This window comes from Thamnophis sirtalis, unplaced genomic scaffold (genome assembly GCF_051295495.1).
Source record: "Thamnophis sirtalis isolate CommonGarterSnake01/CBP01778 unplaced genomic scaffold, rThaSir2_p1.2 scaffold_10, whole genome shotgun sequence".
Taxonomy (NCBI): domain Eukaryota; kingdom Metazoa; phylum Chordata; class Lepidosauria; order Squamata; family Natricidae; genus Thamnophis; species Thamnophis sirtalis.
Window position 1 is genome coordinate 7,055,931 of NW_028261390.1, and position 25,666 is coordinate 7,081,596.

General features: G+C 44.4%; 1 protein-coding gene across 5 annotated transcripts in view; it reads left to right on the plus strand.

The window, feature by feature from the left end:
* Nucleotides 1-25,666, plus strand: part of SEPTIN11 (septin 11) — a 121,812-nt gene that overhangs the window by 89,519 nt on the left and 6,627 nt on the right. For 2 of the 5 annotated variants that reach the window (XM_087723991.1, XM_087723992.1), the window contains exons 8-9: nt 4,267-4,399; nt 7,125-7,312. In XM_087723991.1, coding sequence (XP_087580117.1) covers nt 4,267-4,399; nt 7,125-7,312 — 321 coding nt within the window. Of the gene's footprint in view, nt 1-4,266; nt 4,400-7,124; nt 7,317-10,590; nt 11,216-17,786; nt 18,101-25,666 lie in introns of those variants that run through there. The other 3 variants (XM_087723993.1, XM_087723990.1, XM_087723994.1) reach the window with 3 other exon arrangements.

Consider the following 25,666-nt stretch of genomic DNA (forward strand, 5'->3'; position numbering starts at 1 on the left):
TTAAGAATATGGGAAAGAAGGAAGGAAACAGGAAAGAGAAAGGAAGGAAGAATATTGAAAGGAAGGAAAAGAGAAACGCAGAAAGAATATGGGAGGGAAGGAAGTAAGGAGAAAGGGATGAAGAATATGGGAAAGAAGGAAGGAGACAGGAAAGAGAAAGGAAGGAAGAATATTGAAAGGAAGGAAAAGAGAAACGCAGGAAGAATATGGGAGGGAAGTAAGGAGAAAGGGATGAAGAATATAGGAGGGAAGGAAGGAGACAGAAAAGAGAAAGGAAGGAAGAATATTGAAAGGAAGGAAAAGAGAAACGCAGAAAGAATATGGGAGGGAAGGAAGGAAGGAGAAAGGGATGAAGAATATAGGAGGGAAGGAAGGAGACAGGAAAGTGAAAGGAATGAAGAATATTGAAAGGAAGGAAAAGAGAAACGCAGGAAGAATATGGGAGGGAAGGAAGGAAGGAGAAAGGGATGAAGAATATAGGAGGGAAGGAAGGAGACAGGAAAGAGAAAGGAAGGAAGAATATTGAAAGGAAGGAAAAGAGAAACGCAGGAAGAATATGGGAGGGGAGGAAGTAAGGAGAAAGGGATGAAGAATATGGGAAAGAAGGAAGGAGACAGGAAAGAGAAAGGAAGGAAGAATATTGAAAGGAAGGAAAAGAGAAATGCAGGAAGAATATGGGAGGGAAGGAAGGAAGGAGAAAGGGATGAAGAATATGGGAGGGAAGGAAGGAAGGAATTATGGCTGTTAAAAATGAATATTCATTTAAAATATAGTCTACCATCCACTTGAACGAGATACTTTATTGGTTTGCTCTATCAAAACAAAACCTGGGTAATTTTGCCAAGTGACAGATGATTCTGCATTCCCTTTCACCACCCCCTTTGTCTTGTTTTCTTTCTCCTTAACCATGCGGTGAAGCAATTCCTCATTACAGCTTGCCAAGTCCTATTTAATGGATCTGGTCTGGAGCCAAACCCTGGTTCCTGTTTCCCTGCCACTGTATCAGCCCATGTTTAATCAGATTCTTATGAGCATATTCCCCCCCCCCCACAACAGTTCCCACACAATAAACTATGTAATGTTGTTTAATTCGACAAAGGAATATCTATGCTATTCCCTTGGATTCAATGGCTGACATACAGCACCAGATACAATGGCATGATTCCAATTAGATGTACATGCACAGTGTTTCGTATTTCTCCAATCATTCAGATAATTGGGTATCTTCAGATACCAATTCCTTCTTCCCTTAAATTGGATGTGTCTATGTGGCTAAGATGCTGAGCTTGTTGATCAGAAATGTCGGCAGTTCGAATCCCTAGAGCTGCGTAACGGAGTGAGCTCCCGTTACGTGTCCCAGCTTCTGCCAACCTAGCAGTTCGAAAGCACGTAAAAAACACAAGTAGAAAAATAGGAACCACCTTTGGTGGGAAGGGAACAGCGTTCCGTGCGCCTTTGGCGTTTAGTCATGGCGGCCACATGGCCACGGAGACGTCTTCGGACAGTGCTGGCTCTTCGGCTTTGAAACGGAGGTGAGCACCGCCCTCTAGAGACAGGAACGACTAGCGCATATGTGCGAGAGGAACCTTTACCATTATGCGCTGTGCAAAATGATAACAGGGTCACGGAAATGAAAGTGGGTATTTAAGGGAACCAATCAAGATTTATAATCCAGGACTGGAATTCAAATTACTCCAATTAAAATGGGGAGCAGCTCTTTTAACAGCTATTGTACTTATTTAGGAGAATAAGCCCATAAATTAGACTCGTTACGCAAATGGCAACTGGGTAAGGTGAAGATAAAAGATAGAAATTCACACGTATTAATTTTATTTAATTTTGACATAATATACATGAGTTCATCCACCTCCCTTCCTCTCCACCAGGTTTTTAAGGAATCGCCCAATGCTGTTTTTATTTGAATTAAAAACAAGTTGATTTCGGTCGCGGTTTGTCTGGGAGGGAAAAAACAGCTTTTTCATGCCAAGAGTTAAATTTGGCTTCTAAATGGCATGTTGAGAGATGCCTTCCAGTTAAGAGAACAAGGCCAGGACAAAACTTTATTTATTTATTCGTATATTAACTAGTTTATTATTTTTCCCTTCCTGCCACATTAACAATCACTGCAATCTTTGGAGGAATTTATGAAGGCCCCAAATGCAGATTGTAGGTTTACTGAAATAAATCTAGGTAATAAATTAGGCATTTAAGTTCTCTGTGCTGCTAATCTAGTATTACATAAGCTAGTTTGGTATAGTAGTTAAGACACCAGGCTGGAAACTAGGATATGCTGAGTTCTAATCCTGCTTTAGGCATGAAAGCCAGCTGGGTGACTTTGGGCCAATCACCAGGAGGACAGTGAGTTCTAGTCCCGCCTTAGGCATGAAAGCCAGCTGGGTGAATTTGGGCCAATCACCAGGAGACTGTGAGCTCTAGTCCCACTTTAGGCATGAAAGCCAGCTGGGTGACTTTGGGCCAATCACCAGGAGACTGTGAGCTCTAGTCCCGCCTTAGGCATGAAAGCCAGCTGGGTGAATTTGGGCCAATCACCAGGAGGACAGTGAGTTCTAGTCCCGCCTTAGGCATGAAAGCCAGCTGGGTGAATTTGGGCCAATCACCAGGAGACTGTGAACTCTAGTCCCGCCTTAGGCATGAAAGCCAGCTGGGTGAATTTGGGCCAATCATCAGGAGACTGTGAGTTCTAGTCCCGCCTTAGGCATGAAACCCAGCTGGGTGAATTTGGGCCAATCTCCAGGAGACTGTGAGCTCTAGTCCCGCCTTAGGCATGAAATCCAGCTGGGTGGCCAATCACCAGGAGACTGTGAGTTCTAGTCCCGCCTTAGGCATGAAACCCAACTGGCTGAGTTAGGACCAGTCCTCTCTCTCAGCCCAACCCACCTCACAGGGTTGTTGTTGTGGAGAAAATAGCTTTGTTCACTGCTTGGGGTTATATATGAAATAGATATTTATAAAAATAGTAAAAGTGTTTTCAAAAAGTATATATCTTAAAATATTGACTATAAGTAGAGTTCAGCTTATGACCGGTTGCTTAGCAACTATTTGTAGTCCTGAGAGACTCTACCTGGGGGTGGGAATACTATTGATCTGAATTTGAAGTTCCAGTGGTCAGTGCCCTTCCCGCCATGGCCACACATTGGGTGCTCAACTGCCTACAGTGAATCATTGGTTAAGTGGGATTCAGCCGGTTCGCACCGGTTCAGGCAAAATTGGGCATTGATTTTGCATCTGTTTCGCCGCACTGATTTGTTGTCTCTGGAGCCTTGGGAGGGGGGGAAAACGGGCCTACCGGAAGTCCGAAAATGGGCCTGTTTCCAGATTCCGGGGCCTGGGGGAGGCCATTTCCGCCCTCCTGGAGGCTCAAAGAAAGGAGCCTGGGGAGGGGGGAAATGCCCCCCACTTGCTGTGGTGCAGGAGGCCGTGTAGGCCACGCCCACCATGGCCACGCCCACCCAGCAACTGGGCAGAGAACCCGTTGCTAACATTTTTCAATCCCATCCCTGGTTAATAACTGCAAAGTTCATTTAACAACCACAACAGCCACCATGTACGGCCACCATGTTTCCTCAATAACTGCTGCAAAAAAACGCTATAAAATAGGGTGGGTCATGTCTTAACTACTACTCCAAACTAGCTTATGTAATACTAGATGAGCAGCACAAAGAACTTAAATGACCCACCCTATTTTATAGTGACCTACTTTTACAACCATCATTAGTTACGGCCTTGATGGGCAGGCTGCATTATCGTTGTAGCTTGTAGACTGCCTATACGGTTCACCCACAAAAGCGCGAACGACAAAAGCGCGCCTGACTAAACCGCGGTGACAAAACCGCGAGTTCTAAAGCGCGCCGACGAATGAGCGCTGAAGTGCGCCGACAACAGCACGCCAACAGAAGCGCGCTGTAACCCTAAACCTAACCCTTAACTTAAATCGCGCTTCTGTCAGCGCGCTGTTGTCGGCGCGTTGATGACGACGCGGTTTAGTCGGCGCGGTTTTGTCATTCGCCCTTTTGTCGGGTCACGGCCTATACTTCCATTCCCCCCCCCTCCGTCTCCATGACTATCTGGGAGAACAAAAAGCTGGCTGTGTTCCTCTTTTGTTCATAGGAATTTTATTTATTTATAATTTTATCACTTTAGAGTCTTTCATAAAAATCCCTTCCTGGTGTTAAAGGTTGTCTCTTTTTTTTTTTACTTCTTACTTCCCTCTTTCTTTTCATCGCTTCCAATCGTGTTGGAAACCAGCCTGCAAGAAACCTACGAAGCCAAGAGAAATGAATTTCTGGGTGAACTACAGAAGAAAGAAGAGGAAATGAGGCAGATGTTCGTCATGAGAGTGAAGGAGAAGGAAGCAGAGCTGAAGGAAGCAGAAAAAGATGTAAGCAGAACCCAGGGTGTTAGAAAGGAAAAAGGGAATGAAGGCCCGATTTTAGGTGGTTGTTGGACCGCAACCAACTGGCCTTCACTCCCTTTTTTTGCTCTCCCACACAGGTGGAGAGAGAGAAAACCCTACTGTTGAAATTTTTCCTAAAACAGATAGATCCAAAGAGAAGAACATAAGTGATTTGAAAGCATAAGCTGTTGTGGTTGTGACCTGCGTTTCAACGTTTACATTTTTTGTGCCTTTTGGATAAACCAGTATGCAGAACAGCGGTACATCTCTTTTCTCCCAAAAAGTGGAGAAAGGTCTGGCATGAGACAGAGTAAAGTGAAGATAATGCTTTATTGATCCAACAAACCTGGATCAAATCTATTTATAGTTCTTCAATTACATGGTGCTCAAAACATTATGTATTCTGACCTTGAAGAGGGCAGCAGAATATTTACCTTATATTCTAGAATATGAGAATAGACCTGGAAGGAACCTTGGGGGTCTTCTAGTCCAACCCCTCTGCTCAACGAGGAAAACCTACACGATCTCAACTGTCCAGACTCTTCTTGAAAACATCCAGTGATGGAGTAGCCACGATTTCTGGAGGCAAGCTGTTCCACTGGTTAATTGCTTTATATATAACCTCTAAGCCAGGTTAATACAACTGCCTAATATGTAAGCAGACCAAGTTCAAATCCCAAGGATAAACACACACACACACACACACACAGACGAATATGACACAGTGGCTCAGTTGCTAAAATGCTGAGCTTGTTCGAATCCCTAGTGCTGTGTAACGGAGTGAGCTCCCATTACTTGTTCCAGCTTCTGCCAACCTAGCAGTTAGAAAGCCTGTAAAAATACAAGTAGAAAAATAGAGACCATCTTTGGTGAGAAGGCAACAACCTTCCGTGCGCCTTTGGCGTTGAGTCATGCCGGCCACATGACCACAGAGACATCTTCGGACAGCGCTGGCTCTTTGGCTTTTAAAGGAGGTGAGCAACGCCCCCTAGAGTCAGGAACAGCTAGCACATATGTGTGAGGGGAACCTTTACTTTCATATAAGTCCAAGAGCTATTGCTATTGCTATTGCTAGTCCTTGACTTACAATCGTTTGTGACCATTCAGTTACAAGGGCACTGAAAAAGTGACTTACACTCATTTTTCACACTTACGACTGTTGCAGTATCCCTGAGGTCACATGATTGAAATTGAAATGCTTGGCTACTGACTTATATTTATGAGAGTTGCAGGAACTGGGTATGTCTAGTTTGATGAAAAGAAGGACTAGGGGAGACATGATAGCAATGTTCCAATATCTCAGGGGCTGCCCCAAAGAAGAGGGAGTCAAACTATTCTCCAAGGCACCTGAGGGCAGGACAAGAAGCAATGGGTGAAAACTAATCAAGGAGAGAAGCAAGTTGGGACTAAGGAGAAATTTCCTGACAGTGAGAACAATTAACCAGTGGAACAACTTGCCTCCAGAAGTTGTGAATGCCCCAACACTGGAAGTTTTTAAGATGTTGGACAGCCATTTGTCTGAAATGGTGTAGGGCTTCCTGCCTAAGCTGCGGGTTGGACTAGAAGATCTCCAAGGTCCCTTCCAACTCTATTCTATTCAGTTGTAGTGCCCCAGGGTCATGCAATCCTCTTTTACGACCTTCTGACCAGCAGTCAATCGGGAAACCAGATCCACTTAACTATTACTATTATAGTATTACTATTATACTATAATTATTATTAAGTTAATTAACAGCTGCAGAGATTAATTCAACAACTATGGCAAGAAAGGTTGTAAAATGGGCAACGCTCACTTAACAACCTCCTCGCTTAGCCACATAAATTTTGGGGTCAGTTGTGGTCACAAGTCAAAGACTACCTGTATATGTTGACTGAGGTCTAAATTTCCCGGTACAAGCCCTTTATGGCCCCCGCTCTCCCCTACTCCCAATTGTCCTGTCCTTATTTTTGGTTCCACCACAAAACCGCGTTCGACTAAAGGGCGCTCGACGAAACCGCATAGCTGACGTCATCACAGTGTGACAACAGTGCGGAGAAAAAAGCACGCTGTAAACGCTAAACCTAAAATTAACCCCTAAACCTAACCCCACTAAACCTTATCCTAAACCTAACCTTAACCCTAAACCTAACCCTAAACGTAACCCTTAACCTAACGCTAAACCTAATCCTAACCCTTAACCTAATCCTAACCCTTAACCTAACCCTAATCCTAACCCTAAACGTAACCCTTAACCTAACGCTAAACCTAATCCTAATCCTAATCCTTAACCTAACCCTTAACCTAACCCTAAACCTAACCCTAACCCTTAACCTAACGCTAAACCTAATCCTAACCCTTAACCTAACCCTAATCCTAACCCTAAACCTAACCCCAAACGTAACCCTTAACCTAACGCTAAACCTAATCCTAACCCTTAACCTAACCCTAAACCTAACCCTAACCCTTAACCTAACGCTAAACCTAATCCTAACCCTTAACCTAACCCTAAACCTAACCCTTACCTTAACTTGAATCGGCTTGCTTTCAAAGCGCTATTTAAAGCGCCCTTCTTTCTCCGCGCTTGCTGTTGTCGCCCTGTTGATGACGTCAGCGACGCGGTTTAATCGGGCGCGCTTTAGTCGAGTGCGGTTTTGTCGTGCCACGCTTATTTTTTTCCTTTCCCCGGTGACTGTCCTATCTTTCTCTCTTCTGCCCTTTCCCTCGGAGCAGCTTCACGAGAAGTTCGACCATCTAAAGCGGACTCACCAAGAGGAGAAGAAGAAGGTAGAAGACAAGAAGAAGGAGCTGGAGGAGGAGCTGAACAACTTCCAGAAAAAGAAAGCGGCGGCCCAGCTATTACAGTCACAGGGTCAACAGGCCAGCTCTCAGCCCACCAAGAAGGACAAGGACAAGAAAAAGTAAGCCTTTGTCCGAGGTTGAGATCTATGGGCTTATGTTCCAGTGTGCTATCCTCTGTTTGCATGTCTGTATTGGCTTCTTCCCATTATCAGACTGGAAACTGGGCTCCCCCACTGCTAAACCCAGACTGAATATGATTATTATTATTTTTTGAAACACTATTTTTCCAAGAGAAAAGAGGGATGGGGATGGGAGGGCGCAAGGCTTCGGCTGTATTATTATTATTTTTTACATGCCTGAAATATTTTTGGACTTATTTTTTTCCCCCCCCACAACGAGATGGGGAAGCAGAGACCAAAAAGCCATGCCACGAAATTGGCTTCATGTACTGTACTCACGGATTTTGAATAACTGACGCGACACCTTCCCCCCCCCCCCCAGGAGCTGATAAATTCTCACTGTCTTCTCAAAGTTCTTAAAAGCGTTTTGCTTAATCGGGTGGAATCCAAAGCAGGAGAAGTTGGCGCAGGTGTGGACGTCATCTTGGGTGTGGTAACTTAGGGTGGAAGGGTTTGATTTTGGGACCGTGGGAAGAATGAGAATTACCCAGGTTTACTTTTAACCAAGTTGAGGAAGCGAAAATTAATAGCTGGAGAGCGTTCGGGGGGGGGGGGGAGGGAAGGACGGGAGGTGTGAACCTGTGGTCCAATCTCTTAATTTTACCTAATTATGTATTTTCTTGTGCCAAAGATCTGAAAGAGCAAGGAACACTATTTGTAATATCTCTTAGCTACATTCTGAACTCTCCGTAGGGCAGTGTTTCTCAACCTTGACGACTTTAAGTCCTGTGGACTTCAACTCCCAGAATCCCCCAGCCAGCACAGCTGTGCTGGCTGGGGGATTCTGGGAGTTGAAATCCACAGGACTTAAAGTCGCCAAGTTGAGAAACACTGCCGTAGGGTGTTAATTAAATAACGAAGCACAACATTAACAAACAGCACAAACGTTAATCCTGTTACATGGGCTCCCATTGCACAGTGATTTTTTTGGGGGTGTGTGTTAATTTGAGGCCTTGGTGATGTGAGAGGGATCCAAGAATTGGCTGTGGAGGTGGAACTAAATTTAGCAAGCAGAATCAAGAGTGCCATACATAGAACATGGGTGGATCTTGTAAAAATTGGCTGTACAAAGTTCATTATGCCTTTCTCTTGAATATAAGCCTCTGTGAAGCATTGATGCGAGGTTACCGTATTTTTCTGACTATAAGATGCACCCTTTTCCCTCAAAAAAGAGGCTGGAAATCTGGGTGCATCGTATACACTGAATACAGCACTTTTTTGATTCCTGATACCCCCCCCCCTTCACAAAAATGGCTGTGCAGAGCCTTTAGGAGGCTTTCAGAGAGCTTCTGGGGGCTGGTGAGGGCAGAAATGAGCGAAAAATGGGCCGTTTTTTGCTCAATTTTGCCCCCCCCCCCAGTCCCCAGAAGCACTCTATAAAGTTCCTGGTGCCCTTTTTTTTTTTTGACAAAAGGAGTTTTTTGCTTATCCCCCCCCCCTTCCGGAACACTCTACAAGCCTCCTAAGGGCTATTCCTGCCTTTAAAAAAACGGCCCATTTTCATGAAAAACAGGCTGTTTTGGGGAGGTTTGCAGAGTGCAAAACCTTTTTTTTAATTTGCCTCTTCAAAACCTTGGTGCGTCTTATACTCTGAAAAATACGGTAGTTTCAAAGGAGGATGGAGTCAAGCATCACTTACCTGGCTTTGCCCAGGTAACAGGACACTCCTTCTACATTTTCAATGCTTTGTCTCCTTTTGGTGGGCAGATGGGCTTCATTTAGAGTCTTCATACAGCTTTCTCCACATTCTAGATCAGGGGTGTCAAACTCAATTTCATTGAGGGCCACATCAAGGTTGTGTTTGACCTTGCCGGAGTGGTCGTGGCCAGCTCAATATTCATATTGGGGGCACATGTGGTGGCCCTACCTCTTTGCCAGAGAAAATGGGCTCCCGAGCTCCATTTTTGGCTGCGACAGCCTCCTGCAACTCTCTGCCCGCGAAAACGGAGCTCGGGAGGGCCACCCTGAGCTCCGTTTTAGGTTGCAACGGTTTCCTGAAGCCCTCCACCCACAGTCTTCCTGAGCTGTCTTTTCACTGGCAGAGGCACCGCGGGCCAGTCCTTCACTGTCTCCAGGCCCCGCGGGCCAAATCTAAGCACCCCGCGGGCCAGATCCGGTCCCCCGGGCCTTGAGTTTGACACCCCTGTTCTAGATCAATGTTTCTCAACCATGGCAACTTGAAGATGTCTGGACTTCAACTCCCAGAATTCCTCCGCCAGCATGCTGGCTAGGGAATTTTGGGAGCTGAACTCCACTCCTCTTACACTTTGCCAAGATTGAAAAGCGCCGATCTAGCTGTCCATATGGATCAACTCTCAGAATCCTTCGCCATGAACATGTTGTCTAGGAAATGCTGAGAATTGATGTCCAGGCATAATAATCTATGGAGGCTGGTTTTGAAGGACCAGGAGCATTCAGTGATGTATAAATAGCACCAATAAATACATACAGATATTTATAAAATGTGGCTCTTGAGCGTGACTTGAAGGAGCAATCGAATGTTCTTGAGATGTCATCTGAAGGAAGATATCTCCTTTACCGCAAGTGGCTTGTCTGAGTTGAGAAGGCACGGTTAGTTAACAACCCATAGCTGAGTTTGCCCAACCAGGGTTGACATTCTTCGCCAATGTTGTGGGGGTCCATGGGTGCCCGCAGAATGGTAACGAAAGTCAAAATGGCAAGCATAACATTGCAAGCAAAGCTCCAGCTTTTTTTTGTAGCTTTTCACCTGAAAAGCAGACACGGGGTATTGAACATTGATAGTTGTGGCTGCCATCTTGATTTTATGTCCTTATGGACATTCCTCCTAGTTAGCCATAAGAAGCAGCAGTGGGGGTGATAAAATATTTTGGATCAGGAGACTGTTAGCTGCCTAGTTTCCCCACTTAGTCAACCAAAATGCATTTTCGTATCCATTCCATTCTTTTTCTCCTAGGAGTCCCAAACATGGATTACGTTTTCTTCCTAGAATGTAAATTAGGTGCTATCTTAAGGTCTAGAAATTTTCCTAGGACAATTATAAATGTTTGTGGCTAGATAACATTTTTTCTTTAAAAAAAAGATGTATAATACTTCTTTGTATGGATATAAAGGGAGTCGGAATTGCTTTGCCAAATAAGTTTTGGAAGTACAAAAGACCGCTTGCTAACTTGTGACATTTCTATAAAATGCAAATGACTTCCAAGGTAATGTAATCCTTCCTCCCTTTGTTGATTTAGATTGCCTGGAAGCTTATTCTCCAAAAAAGTGTATGGTATTTAACAAGACATGATGCTTTGTTTTTTTGCCACGGCGCAACCGTGCTCTGCCACTAGGAGTCTTTCACAATTGGAAACTGTACAAGGAGCAAAACGAAATGTGTATTGATAGCAACTGTGATTCAGCTCTGCTTTCCTAAGGAGCAGCCATGAATGTGTAGACGTGAATGTTAAACCATTTTTTAAATGAAGGATTCTATTTTTGATAACGGCTGCATGCCAATGGCCGTGTCCCAACGTACACCCTCGAGCAGTGTGCGAAACGGGTGTGAAGTTCGATCTTTGTTAGATTTATGATTGTGTTCAAATGAAGGATTCTTTGATGGCACTGTTTCACAAAAGAAGAAGCTGTGCATGTGTGTGTGTGTATGTGCACACACCGCGGTATGTGCAAAAAAAAAAAAACACCTTTGGAATTGCCACACCGCCGGTATGGGCCGAATGGGGCTGGAAACACCTCCAGCGAGGTTCAGAATAATCGATATAAACATTATCTCTGATTCGCATCGATTATGTTTTTTTGGTTGATGTATTTATGGGGAAACCCCAGGTTCAGTCCTATTTGCAAATAAAGAATTTAACGCAGGAGATCGTTTCAGCCTGAAAATCATTGCCACCAACCTTTGGATTGAAAATTGGAGGATTTGCTCCCCCTGGATATTGTTTTCTAGGATTTGTGGAGTCATGGCACTTCTTCACTAAAACGTCAGCATGACCTTTGACTCCTTGTGGCTTCATACTTGCATTCTTGGTAATATTATGAAAGTGGTTTCCACTACCTTCTTGTGACACATTATTTTGACTTCTCATTCTATCCAACTTCCCTGAAATTCTATGACAGTCACTCATCTAAGGAGAAGTCCGTCTGAAGTTTATAAGGGACAAATAATTCTGTAAGCTCAAAGCCACCTCCCTACAATTAATTACATCTCATCTTCCAGAGCTGAAAACAGCCAGTGAAATATTTCTGCGGTTCCTTCATAACTTGATGATAGATAGATAGATAGATAGATAGATAGATAGATAGATAGATAGATAGATAGATAGATTATAGATAGATAGATAGATAGATAGATAGATGATAGAGAGAGAGAGAGAGAGAGAGAGATGATAGATAGATAGATGATAGATAGATAGATAGATAGATAGATAGATAGATAGATAGATAGATAGATAGATAGATAGATAGATAGATGATAGATAGATAGATATGGCATACTATCACAAAATCTCCAGAAGTGTAAAGCCTACAAACCTGGATTTTTCAAAATGACCATAGTATTTCTTATACAGTAATTAACACGCTCTGATGCTAACGAATTCTACACTCCCTCCCCACTTGAAAAGAACTCTGTTCCAACTGCCAGTTGCCTCACATTCCATTACCTCAGTTCCAACTGGCAGACGAGCCACTCCTTCACTCAGGAGCAGTCGGGGGCTCCTTACAGTACTAAACTTCGGTACCTCAGCAAAATGACAATGCCTTTCACCTATGGAACTGCTCCCAGGCTCAAGGTGGCGGGAGCGATATTCCCTCGTGTGTTTCAATCCCCGACCATCACTGAGCCAAAGGATTGTGAACAGAATTTCTCCTGCATAGTTTCGTCGCAAAGCACGGGTATCCAGCTAGTTAGATGTCAAAGCAAACACTTTCTTTTCTTGTAATTTTCCACATCTCACTAGCTGACACAGTCTTGGTGACCCTGGAAGTTTGAAGCCCATTTACAAACGTGACACTCCACAACAGTTGTCTTTTCAAAGAGCACCATCTCTTTTTCGAAAGAAAAATAATTTGCTTTGATCCGAGTCTTCGAACTGCATTACTGTTTCCTTGTTTGACTGCGCGCTGAAAACACATCCTTGTTTGATGTCATTGTGAAGGACTCTTCCGGGGCCTCAGTCCAGTTTGCAAATAAAACTAATAGTGTTTTGAGCTTGAAACTTTTTCAACTGAGCCCTTTTTCATTGTCGTAGATCACGGAAGAGGATTCTCTCTGGGGAACGCAAACCCTTCTTAAAGCACCTTGCGAGAACATTTATATGAATTAATTATGTGTTCATTCATGACCCCTCTTCTTGTGGAATCCAGTTCTTAAAACAATTTGGTTCTTTCTACCGAGAAAAGTGTTTGGAAACCTGGGTTGGGAAAGACAAGGAAATAATTCTGACACTTCCAGGGTCAGTCCTGTACTGCAACTAGGAAGTGGAGGCTACCAGAGCAAATAATTGAATTATTACCCCATTGTAAGATTTTTTTTCCCCCTGCAACAAAAAGAGGTATGATTTTTTAAAAACAAAATGGAAGTCCTTTAAACTTTTTGCAAGTCCATAAAACCCAAATTGCAGCTACAATTTCTTTCGTATTCATGGAGTTCCCCCATGTGGTCGTAATCTCGCATTGCAGTTTACAAATGGAGAGAGCAGTTCACACATACAACTCAATTTGTGTTGGCCATATTCAACACACTTAAATTTGTTTGTGTGCTGACTTAAGCGCCCTGCTAAGCAGCAATTTAAAACATTGTCTTTACATGGGCATCTAAAGAGGCATCATTATTAGATCCACAGCAGAATGGCAGGTAGCTACAGTTAACTCAGATTCCCACAATCCATGGCTAGAATAGGACCATTACTGGGTTTTAGCTATTTATAACAGGCTTGTGCAACACAAAAGGGGGGGCATGATGGTTCAGTGGTTAATGAGCCCAGGTTTGAGTGCCGCGCAGAAGGGTAAGCTCCCTGCCCCAGCTCCTGCCAATTTAGCAGTTCAAAAGCATGTGTGTGCTCCTGCTAGTAACCGGTAGTGAAGATAAGAGGATACCATTACTGGGTAAAAACATACCATGAGAAAAAGAGTAGAGTCAGATCTAGAATATGGAGAGAGAGGGAGGGAGGGAGGGAGGGGGAGAGAGAGAGAGAGAGAGAGAGAGAGAGAGAGAGAGAGAGAGAGAGAGAGAGATCTTATTTGCAATATATTGTATGTGTGAAATTTCAATAAATGCAACTCATAAAATGCTGTTGGCAGGCAAAACAGCTTTCGGCGGTTACAGGTTTTAGAAAGGACACCTTGCAAATTTGGCTTTTTAACGTCACTGATTCGGATTGGAATTCAACGGTCACGTGTAACCTAGGAAAGAATAAAGATGAAGATAAAGACATATTAAGTTCTGAGATTCTTTGAGGATTAAATCAGAAGAGCAGATATTTTGGGGTTAATTCCCAATCTGGATCATAAGTCAGATTTAAATTTCTGTTTAGCAACTCATCAACCAGGGAATTATTTCACCTGAAATCATTTTCTCCCTTAGATTTTGAACTATGAACTAAAGTTCCAAGCTGGTCCAACAGCGGGAAAATATTTTTAATACTTCCAACTACGCCAGGCAATAGGAATGACTTGTTTTTATTCCATGAAAAAGCAACATTTAAGGCAGAGGAACATACTTTCAGAAATAAGCCACATTCTCAGTACTTTACTTTTTTTTTTCTGGTGTCATAGATTAGATGTCATCATTTCAAATATATATTTCTGTCCCATCAGTGAATCATTGATTTAATAGAAACAGACCAGTGGTGGGATTCAAATAATTTAACAACCGGTTCTCTGCCCTAATGACCATCTGGGTAGGTGGGGCTCGGTAGTCATGTGACTGAGTGGGCGTGGCCAACTCAATGTCACTCAGGTCGATGGACGCTTCGCCTTAGCTGTTACAATGTAATAAGGGTTAACCGGAGAGGCAGTTTCTGTAAGCAGGTCAATAAAGATTAGGCTACAACAACACTAGAATGTTTCCTTCCTGCCTTCCTTACAGGATTAGCCCTGTAAAGTGGGAAAAAACAAAAGGAGATTTCTTCCAACAGCCGGTTCTCCAAACTGCTTAGAAAGTTAGCAACCGGTTCTCCCGAATAGGTGCGAACTGGCTGAATCCCACCACTGGAACAGACCACTGGTGTTATTAGAGACTGACTGAGACTTCCTCAAAAAGCACGAGGCAGATTCCTGGTCCCGACAAACCCCCTTTTATTAAACGAATGTGAATTCCTCTCATTCACATTCAGCAAGGCCTGGCAAACAGTCTTTCAAAGGAATATTTATGACTACAGACCTTATCTATCTTGGAAAGCTGCCATGTAAATATTTTCCAAATGAGGTGCTGTGCAAGGAAAGTCTTGGCACAGAGTCTCGGAGATTCACGGACAGATCTTCACACTCCTGAAACGAAACGAACGAACGAATTGTTTCCTGCAAAAGCCCACTCCCCTTTCTCTCCTCTTTTTTTCCCTATGGGAGGGGCCATTCACCTTCCACCTGTGACTTTACTCCCAAGTCAACCCGGTTTTCTTAGCTGTTCTTTTCTTCTGGCAGCTCTGCACATGCGCACACTGGGAACAGGCTCCAGCTGTTCCTCTGCCTCACTGCTGTCTAGCTCCGTAGGCACCTGATCACTGCCAGACAGCCTTGGCCCCATCTCTGCCACTGCCACAGAGCCCTCGTACGAGCCTTCCCCAGCCTCCAGGACTCGCCCATGTTCCTCCCCAACTTCCTCACTGTCCCACTCTGCTGCCAGCTCCACTGGCAGGCCACAACATACATCCAGGCATTAAAAAATATCAGGAAGAGGGTTCCCACGCCCCTAGATTAGTATCATCTATGCAAGGAGGGTCCCCCCCTCTCTATAGAGCATTGAAACAAAGAATGTTTCTGTTACAACCCTGGAAAAGTACTTTCTAGCTACTGTAAAAGGGATTGCAATATATATTGTTTAGCTGTGATTTAAAATACAGCAGCTTTTCTTTAACTCGGGGAATTATGTAGCATGTCCAATTCAGAGTGTTGCTAAAAATTATTTCCATCACATCCAGTTGGCTGAGTTCTCCAGTGTTATTTAATCTCCTTTGCTCAAGTGCTTTCGATCCAAAATACAGTGTATTGCACAGAGCTACCTATTTGCCTGTTAAACTGATTAATGCTTGATAAATTCCAGTTTAAAGTCCAGGGTCTGCGTGGACTTATATTATCTGTCCTAGCTTTCGCATTCTTGCAAAATAGGGAATTCCCATGTAGGTGTGTTGATATGTCCAAAGTTGTGTTCAATAGTACCGCATTCAATTTATTGTCATTTATGGTGGGTGACTCGGTGGCTAAGATGCTGAGCTTGTCGATCAGAAAGGTCGGCAGTTTGGCGGTTCGAATCGCTGCGTAACGGAGTGAGCTCCCGTGACTTGTCCCAGCTTCTGCCAACCTAGCAGGTAAAAATGCAAGTAGAAAAATAGGAACCACCTTTGGCGGGAAGGTAACAGTGTTCCGTGCGCCTTCGGCGTTTAGTCATGCTGGCCACGTGACCACGGAGACGTCTTTGGACAGCGCTGGCTCTTCGGTTTTGAAACGGAGATGAGCACTGCCCCCTAGAGTTGGGAACAACTAGCACATATGTGAGAAGGGAACCTTTACCTTTACCAGAATACAGCAACTGCAAAATAGGTTTTGCGAGGGTAGGGAGCTCAAGTTAAATTGCTCCCTTGAGCACAGTTGGGAAAAACCTCTGTCTGAGAATTTTTAGAGAGACATAGAAAGCTGCCTTAAGCTGACCTAGTTTTGAACATCACATTCCACTTTAAGTACAAATTGTTGAAAATAATCTCAGTTGGCTGGGTCTGGATAACTCAATGAGCCACAAACATTTTTGATTTTCAAGCTGCACCCATGTCCTTTGTGCAGTCCGTTTAAAACAAAGCCAACGTCCCGGATGTTTTAATGTTGCGACGGCGAATCTAAGGCACGCGTGCCACAGGTGACAGGCGGAGCCATTTCTGAGAGCGCGCGAGGCATTACCCTGGGTTCACCGACAAATGCGCGCTCGACAAAAGCGTGCTGACGAAACCGCGCCGAGAAAACCGCAAGTTCTAAATCGCGCCGACAAATGAGCGAAGAAGCGCGCCGACAAAAACGCGCCTTCAACAAACAAGTGATAACCGCGAGTTCTAAACCTAACCCTAAACCTAACCCTGAACCTAACCCTGAACCTAACCCTGAACCTACACCCTTACCTTAACTGAAATCGCGCTTTTGTGGGCGCGGTTTTGTCGGCACGTTGTTGTGGGCGCGTGTATGTCATTGCGGTTTTCGCGCCGTGGTTTTGTCAGCGTGCTTTTGTCGTGCGCACATCTGTCGGGTCATGATTGCCCTGCCAGCTCCGGTGCACATGCTGGCCAGCTGATTTTTGGCCTTGATTTTTGGCCATTTCTCGCCCTCCAGACGCCTCTGGGGGGCAAAAAACTGCCCGATGTGCAAACCGGAAGTTCAGGAATAGACTTCGGTTTCCGCGTTGGGCTGTTTTTCGCCCTCCGGAGGGAGAAAAACACCCCAACGGGCAACCTGGAAGTCTGTTCCCGAACTTCTGGTTTGCGTGTTGGGTGGTTTTTTTGCCCTCTCCAGTCTCCTAGAAAGCCTCCGGAGCCTTGGGAGGGTGAAAAATGGATCTATCGGGCCACCGGAAGTCAGAAAACGGCCCTCCGACCTCTGGTGGGCGGGGGAGGCCGTTTTCACCCTCCGCAGGCTCCAAGAAAGCCTTGGGGCAGCGGTGAGGGGTGTCACGTGCGCATGCACAGGGGCACAGGATAGGGCATTAAATTATGGGGGTGGGCACTTGAGCCCGCTTGTTTTTGGTACCCGAGCCTTTTTCGCCATCACTGGTGTAATGCCAGGGTGAAAATTGAGCTGTGAAATCCAGACTGCCGTTCGATTGTTCGGTTGGAAGCGTCGGGGTTTCAACTTTGCAAGGCTCCTCATCAGTCAATCAACGCCACTCTGCTTTCGGACTTTCTCACTTCTCAGAGAAAGGGCTCATCTGCCCACAGCTGGCAAACTTGGCTTGCGGTTTGTAATCCTTTGCACGAGATGTTATTTTTTTTCCTGCAGTCAAGATGAGCACGGAGAGGGGGCGATTTGTGGGAGTTTTTTTGTTTTTGCTTCTTTTTATTTTATGTTCCGTAATAATTCCTTTGCCTGGGTTTCCGCCACGAAGCGAGAAACAAATGTCAACTCTTCCTCCTTCCCCTCCCCCCCACCGTTGTTCCCCCTCCCTTTATTTTCCCCTCCTTTTGAGTTGCTATTATTTCTAACATTTCTATTTTCGTGTTTGTTTTTTAATTTGCAGTTCAAGCTTCACATAAAGGCTGCCAAGTCAAAGGATGTTCCTGCATTCCCCTGCTTTTGCAGTAATGTGTTTCGGCCATCTTATATCTCTTTCTTTTAAACACGAATCCTTCCAATCAGTATTAGTATTAAGGGGGCGGGTGGGTGAAGCAGGAGGCCTCCTCTTCCTCCCCCTCCTCCTCTTTGTCTTTCTTCTTTCCTTCCTCCTCCTCTTCTTCCTCTTTCTCTTCTACCTCTTCCTCCTCCTCTTCTTCCTCTTTCTTTTCTACTTCTTCCTCCTCCTTTTCTTCCTCTTTCTTTTCTACTTTTTCCCCCTCTTCTCCTTTTTCTCTTCTTCTTCTCCTCCCTTCTCTTCTTCCTCTTCTTCTCCTTCCTTCTTCCTTCTCTTCTCCTTTCTCTTCCTCTTCTTCTCCTTCTTCCTTCCTCCTCCTCTTCTCACTCCTTCCTCCACCACCTCTTCTTCTTCTCCTTCCTTCCTCCTCTTCTTCTCCTTCTCTCCATCCTCCTCTTCTCCCTCCTTCCTCCTCTTCTCCCTCCTCCCCCCTCCTCCACATCTTCTTTTTCTCCTTCCTCCTCCTTTTCTTCTCCTTCCTCCTCCTCCTCCTCTTCTTCCCCTTCCTCCTCTTCTTCTCCTTCCTTCCTCCTTCTCCTCTCTCCTCCCTCCCTCCTCCAAAGACCAGCAATGGTGATGTTCTTTGAAATAGATGAAAGGATGAAGACCAAAGAGTTCATGAACTGGGTCCCTGAGGTTCAGGGATGTTAGCAGGGAGGGAGTCCCCTCCCACACACAAAAAAAATCAAGAAAACAGCCACAGCCATACAATTGGAGGCCCTGTCCTTTTTTTTTTAACGTCCATCCCGATTCTCATAAAGAGATGACAGGGCCTCAATCAACGGTTATGATCACCATATTGAGGTCATTTGGACATGCAGGTAATCCTCGACTTACGACCCTAAATTCCTGTTGCTAAGCGAGAAAGTTGCTTCTATTTCTTCCTCCTCTTCTCCTTTTTCACCTCCCTTCACCTCCCTTCTCCTCTTCCTCTTCTTCTTCCTTCCTCCTCTTCTCCCTCCTCCTCCTCCACCTCTTCTTCTTCTTGCTTCCTCCTCTTCTCCTCCTTCTTCCCATCCTCCTCTTCTCCTTCTCCTCTCTCCTCTCCTTCCTCCTCCTTCCTTCCTCCTCTTCTTCTCCCTCCTCCTCCGCATCTTCTTTTTCTCCCTCCTTCCTCCTCCTTTTCTTCTCCTTCCTCCTTTTCTTCTTCCCCTTCTTCTTCTTCTTCTCCTTCCTTCCTCCTTCTCCTCTCTCCTCCCCTAAATTCCTGTTGCTAAGTGAGAGAGTCGCTAAGTGAGTTTTGCCCCCTTTTTACAACTTTTCATGCCACAGTGGTTAAGTGAATCACTGCAGTTCGTTAAGTCACTAACCTGGTTGCTAAGTGAATCTGGTCTTCCCCATCGACTTTGCTGGTCAACAAAAGGTGATCACCGATCTTTGGGAGACTGCCTCGGTCATAGATATGAACCAGTGGCCCGAGCATCTCAAATTTGATCCCATGATCACAGAGATGCTGCAATGGTCTTAACAAGTAAATGGTCGTAAGTCACTTTTTCAGTGCTGTTATAGCATTGAATGATCACTAAATTAAGGGTTATGAGTTGAAGACTAGCTGTACCTCCATGGGGGACTTCCCTGTTGATCCCTGGGTCAACAGAGATCTTCTTGAATGAAACCTGGTGGCCGATGAATACCTTATAATGGCAGACTTGACTCTTTCTTTCTGGCCACAACCTATTGAGGAGCAGGGAGGAGCAAAACCACATCCTTGACTATCCTAATATTTTAACGGAAAGCAACAAATTTATCTGGGAGTCCCATTGAAGTCGATGGGATTGCCTTCTGAGTTCATATATGAAGGATCGCATGAGCCTTAATTTTTAATTCCCATTAAAAACCACTCGTATTTTACAAATTTGATTTGTGCCTTGAATTTCTTCAAGATCAAGAAATGTATTCGTTCCCCTTAGGATTTTAGACATGTCATATTCTTCCGCGGCTCCGGTTTGTCACACATTTATCTCAATAAGGATCATATTTTCTGCAAAGCCATCATTGTAATTATATTTGCCTTGGCCTTTTTTTTTTTTTTTTGGTACCAACAAAAAAATTCCATCCATTTTTCAAAAGCTAGCAGGAAGTGAAAATAATTCCGGACTTGGAATAACTCTATGAATTATGTCCTTCCAAAAGTCTCCAAGATATTGCAGAGATCTATCATGGAAGGAGTGCAGGTTTTCTCTAGAAGTACTCTCTAGGATAATTTTCGATTACAAATGCATGTTTTCTTGCCTCTCTGGAGAAAAATACGATCTGGCTAAATTCAGCTGGGTCACCAAGTCACCTTCTGCCATTGAGGAATTCTGAAGTTCTAGGCTGCATAAAGAGAGGGATAGAATCAAGATCACGTGAAGGGTTGACACCACTTTATAATGCCTTGGTAAGGCCACACTTGGAATACGGCATTCAGTTTTGGTCACCACGATGTAGAAAAGATGTGGAGACTCTAGAAAGAGTGCAGAGAAGAGCAGCAAAGAGGATTAGGGGGCTGGAGACTAAAACATATGAAGAGCGGTTGCAAAATCCAACCGCTTTAGTTTGAAAAATACTAGGTTGCGAATTGGCATCTGATACTCCGTAACCTAATTGGAATGGGTTCAAAATAATTCTTTGATGAACAAACAATGCCTGAGGATAATAATGTGAGCACCTAGTCATTAAAACCACCTAAAAGGGAACATGGAGAACAAGGGAATAAAACAACAGGTGCTCAGATCTATCCTTGGTAAAGGACATCCCAAATTAATAATGGTATACTTCTTAGCAATCAAGGGCTGATCAACAGGTTTGCTTGTATCTCTTTCCCATCCCCATATCTGTGACCCCTTCATTCTTGTGGGTTCAAAGTATGCATTAGTCCATGCGTGGTAAGGCCACACTTGGAATATTGCATTCAGTTTTGGTCGCCACGATGTAGAAAAGATGTGGAGACTCTAGAAAGAGTGCAGAGAAGAGCAGCAAAGATGATTAGGGGACTGGAGGCTAAAACATATGAAGAACGGTTGCAGGAACTGGGCATGGCTAGTCTAGTGAAGAGAAGGACCAGGGGAGACAGGATAGCAGTCGTCCAATATCTCAGGGGTTGCCACAAAGAAGAGGGAGTCAAGCTATTCTCCAAAGCACCTGAGGGTAGAACAAGAAGCAATGGGTGGAAAGTAATCAAGGAGAGAAGCAACTTAGAACTAAGGAGAAATTTCTTGACAGTTAGAACAATTAACAGCTTGCCTCCAGAAGTTGTGAATTCTCCAACACTGGAAGTTTTTAAGAAGATGTTGGATATCCATTTGTCTGAAGTGGTGTAGGGTTTCCTGCCTAAGCAGGGGGTTGGACTAGAAGACCTCCAAGGTCCTTTCCAACTCTGTTATTCTATTCTAAATAAAGCCAGAGTACAAATGCCTAGTAGGAAAATCATCCTGACGTTCTACAGTAGTGGCAGGAAAAACTTGGGCAGACCAATGCTTGGCGTGTCACTGATGCATTCATTTTGGTTGCCACGAATCTCCTTGAGACCCAACCTTCAGCTCCCAAGCTCAGATCTTTGAATAGTGGCTCTGTCCATGGGTCAGTGCAACAATCCAAGATCAGCATGCATCTCTGACTGCTTAGGCTTTGCACTGGGATTTTCAGCAAAGAAGAAAACCTATTTCTTTCTTCTGGTTGCCACGAAGAAGGCTTGCATGCTTCTAAAACATTTTAATGACTATCAGCCCAGAGGTGTACCAAAAAAAACCCAAACCCAACCCACAAAGAAACTTGTTTCTTTGTCTTAATCCCATCTTTTAATCACCAGGTGCTCAGTCTATATATGGTCAAATCCTGGACGTCAATGGTAGGGCACATCTCAGAATGTTATGTTATGCACTATCAGGATGTTATGGGGTTTTAGGAGTTTGTTTTCTCCTGTGTGGTTCAGCGTGGCTCTGCATGCCCTGGTATGAACTGGGCCATGGGTGTCCCACACCTACACAAGGAACTATATTACAACATGGAACAATAAGGATTTTTCTACCTTGAAAGCTATGCCATTGTGTTCTGCTTCCATGAAGTCCTATCCAATCCAATGCTTCTTCCAGGAAGAACTGTAAAGCGACAGAAACACTGGGGACTTACTCCATGTTATTTTCTGTTTCGCATGGCTCTCCACTGGCATCATACTTCTGAATTTCCCTGGGTGCTTATACATGGGCCTCCTGATTCTTAACTCAACCCAGCAGGTTGATTTTTCTTTCCTTTAACCAAACAGCTCTGGGGAGCTCGTAAAAACTAACAAATGCAACCTATATCCAATGCAGAATTGCATTTTTTTAAAATTCATTGGTGGGTTTCAAATAATTTAACAACTGGTTCTCTGCCCTAATGACCAGCAGGGTAGGTGGGGCTTGGTGGTCATGTGATTGGGTGGGTGTGGCCAACTCAAGGTCACTCACGTTGATGGGCGCTTCACCTTAGCTGTTACAATGGCAATAACGGTTAACTAGAGAGGCAGTTTATGTAAGCAGGGCAATAAAGATGAGGCTAGAAAACACCAGAATGTTTCCTTCCTGCCTTCCTTACAGGATTAGCCCTGTAAAGTGGGAAAAAACAAAATGAGATTTCTTCCAACAACCGGTTCTCCGAACTGCTTAGAAAGTTACCAACTGGTTCTCCCGAATAGGTGCGAACCGGCTGAATCCCACCACTGATTTGATTGATGATTCATTCCATTTTGGTTTCTTCATCTAAGCCATTTTAAGATTTGGGGGGGGGGGAATTGGGCTTTTAACTCCCAGAATGCTGGCTGTGGTATTCTGGGAATTGAAGTCCACCTGTCTTAAAATGGCTCAGGTTGGAAAACACCAACCTAACAGAACAATGAAGTAACTCCTTGCGAAAGAGGCTGGAATTCCAAATTTTCCAAAATGAAAGAGTGTCTGAAGGAATTAATTAACTGCCTGTTTGGAAAAAGAGAAACATAATTCGTAACAGTTGGGATCAAACTTAATGGGATGATGGATATTAGCGCCTGACTTTAAGCCAATAGCACTATGTACTTTCAATGAATGTGTTTCATACAATCTTTTTTAAAAAAAATCTTGCCAATTCTAGTAAGCATGCAATAGCCTTTTCCAACTGCTATCCCCTAATTAGAGGAAATATCAAACTTTCTGATATGACAACCTGCTGAAATGATAAATGACCCCATGAACAAAACCGATGATGACTTCCTTGTGGTTAATATTGGTAGAAAATGCACTTTTAATACTTCATTTTTTAAAAATTCAGCCAGTAAAATGGTAGAACGTTACATTATTTTAAAAAAAACTCATTTTCTTGAATTTTTTAAAGGTTCCAGTCACATCCAAAACAATTTCTAATAAGGGGGAAGCTTGCCTACCCTTGCATAAACCCTAGAATCTTCATCTTTCTGACGCTGTCTACCGTATGTGAGAATCTGGTCCATTTCAATTGTTTTGATCCGCAAAATAAATTACTCTTCAAGCAAACGACAACACTTCGCTGTTGTTTGGACATAATAGTCTTTAAAGGAGGCATTTAAACTTTATGAAAAATAAGTAGACATGCAAGCATACTAAGAAAAGAGGACGGGTGGAAAAGATTTGTAAGCTCAGCAATACTCAAAAGTGTGGATTTGCCTTTCACTGTTTGAGAATCTTTTCTCTGGTGAGTTGAGATGACACCTGTCACAATCCATGGCACGACAAAACCACGAAGCCCTTATCCGCGGAGACATAAGCGCGTTGCTAAAGCCGCGACGTCATCACCGCCGCGACAACAGCGCAGCAACAGAAGGGCGCTTTAAAACGGCGTCACGGCAGAAAGCCGATTTCAATTAAGGTAAGGGTTAGGATTAGGTTTAGGGGTTTGTTTTAGGTAGGGTTAGGTTTAGGGTACTGAGTGCTTGGGAATGCGCGGATTTGCCCTCCGCGATTATGTCATCGCGGTAGGGTCACATTTTTCCTTAGCGCTTCGAACGGCGCGAATTAGTCTTCGTGCTTATGTCTCCGCGGATAAGGGCTTCGCGGATTTGTGGTGGAACGGTCACAATCCACAAATAACACTGGTGAAATTGATGCTGGAGATGAATTCTGGGAATTGTGACAACTAGTATTCTGACCTAGGCTTCCTTAAAAAGCGTGAAGCAGAGTCTTGGTCCCGGCAAAACCCCTTTTATTTACACGATTGTGAAATCCTTTCATTCCCAGTCAGCAAGGCTTGGCAAACAGTCTTTCTGAGGAATGTTTATCCACACGAACCTCATCTCGTTTGGAGAGCTGCCAAACTAGTTTCCGAATGCAGGGCAAAGGCAAAACCTGGCACAGAGACTCACAAACAGAACTTTCCACTCTTGAAACGACAGAATGAACGAATTGTTTCCTGCAAAAGCCCACTCCCCATTTGTTCCTTTTTTTGTTTCCTCTGGGAGGGGCCAATCACCATCAAGGTGTGGCTTTACTCCTAAATCGGCCCTGCTTTCTTAGTTGGTCTTGTCTTCTGGCAACTCTGCTCATGCACACACTAGGAACAGGCTCCAGCTGTTCCTCTGCCTCACTGCTGGCTAGCTCCCTCTCTGCCTCCAATGCAGAACCCTCATCTGAGCTTTCCTCCCCAACCTCTTCACTGTCTGACTCTGCTGCCGGTGGGCCACACGCAACAACTAGCTAGAGAGCACTAGGTCGAATCTTGATTTGGTAGATGGGCATCTTGGCACACTGGTTAAAATTGAATTGAATTGAATTGAAGTGTGCAAAGCGTGCTGGTGGGGGTGGCGGAGCACCCTTGAGCGAACTGGCAGTAGCGGCAACTGGAACCCACCCACCCCGCTTACAAGGTCCCTTCCGACTCTATTAATCTGTATCTTATCTATCTATCCATCTCTGCTGGTAGACCTTAACTTTTCCCCGATTTGAAAACTGGAGCCAGTTTCCTAATCCTGCCCCGTTCAATGCCGTTTGTGCAATTCTCTGGCGCTTTGTTATGGTGTGCTTCTGCGTCTGTCTTGTGTCCTATTTCTCATTGGCTTCCGTGCCTGCTGAATCTGTTCTCCTCCAGCTTAGTTTTGTAGAACTTTTTGTTACACTGCTTGGGTGGGAGGGGGGAGATGTAGACAACCGTTGGCTAAAAATGTACTTTTCGCCTGCGTGGGGAACTTAACGGGCTAGCCAGTCTTCCGTGACATCCTTCTTAGCCGTCAGGGGAACGTGTTCAATGGGCCAAACGGAGAAAAAAAAAGTTCATAAGCCACCTTTTTCAGTGCCATTGTAACTTTGGTCGCTAAACGAACTGTGTAAGTCGAGGACTACTTGTGTTATGGGATTCCCTGGCCGGAGATTTCCCCGTGCTAGTAATACAGTTTGTTCAGTGAACAATCTGGTTAAAAGCAGATCGGGCAGCGTCCTTTTCCCCCTGCTGAGCACGAGCCCGGATCTCCCCACCACCACCACCATAGAGTCTCCTCCTAGTGCGGCCTCCTTTACCTCTCCTAGCTAAAAACTCTATCAATTGTGGAGCCGACAGGCAACAGGGAGCCGCAGCAGAGGGATGAAAAAGCCACATGCGGCTCCAGAGCCGCCAGTTGCCGACCCCTGGTTTAGACACAGTGCAAGATAAAATTTGTTAGAAAAGTTAAAAAGTCTTTCCTCCCCGTTATCTTGTAATTGCACCAGCTGAAAGGGTGCAAATGTCTTCCGGGAAGGTTGGTGGAAGTAAACAGGATGCAAATGTTTATGTACTCTGGATTTGCAGCCCTCATTCCAGCCCCAATAAGTGAG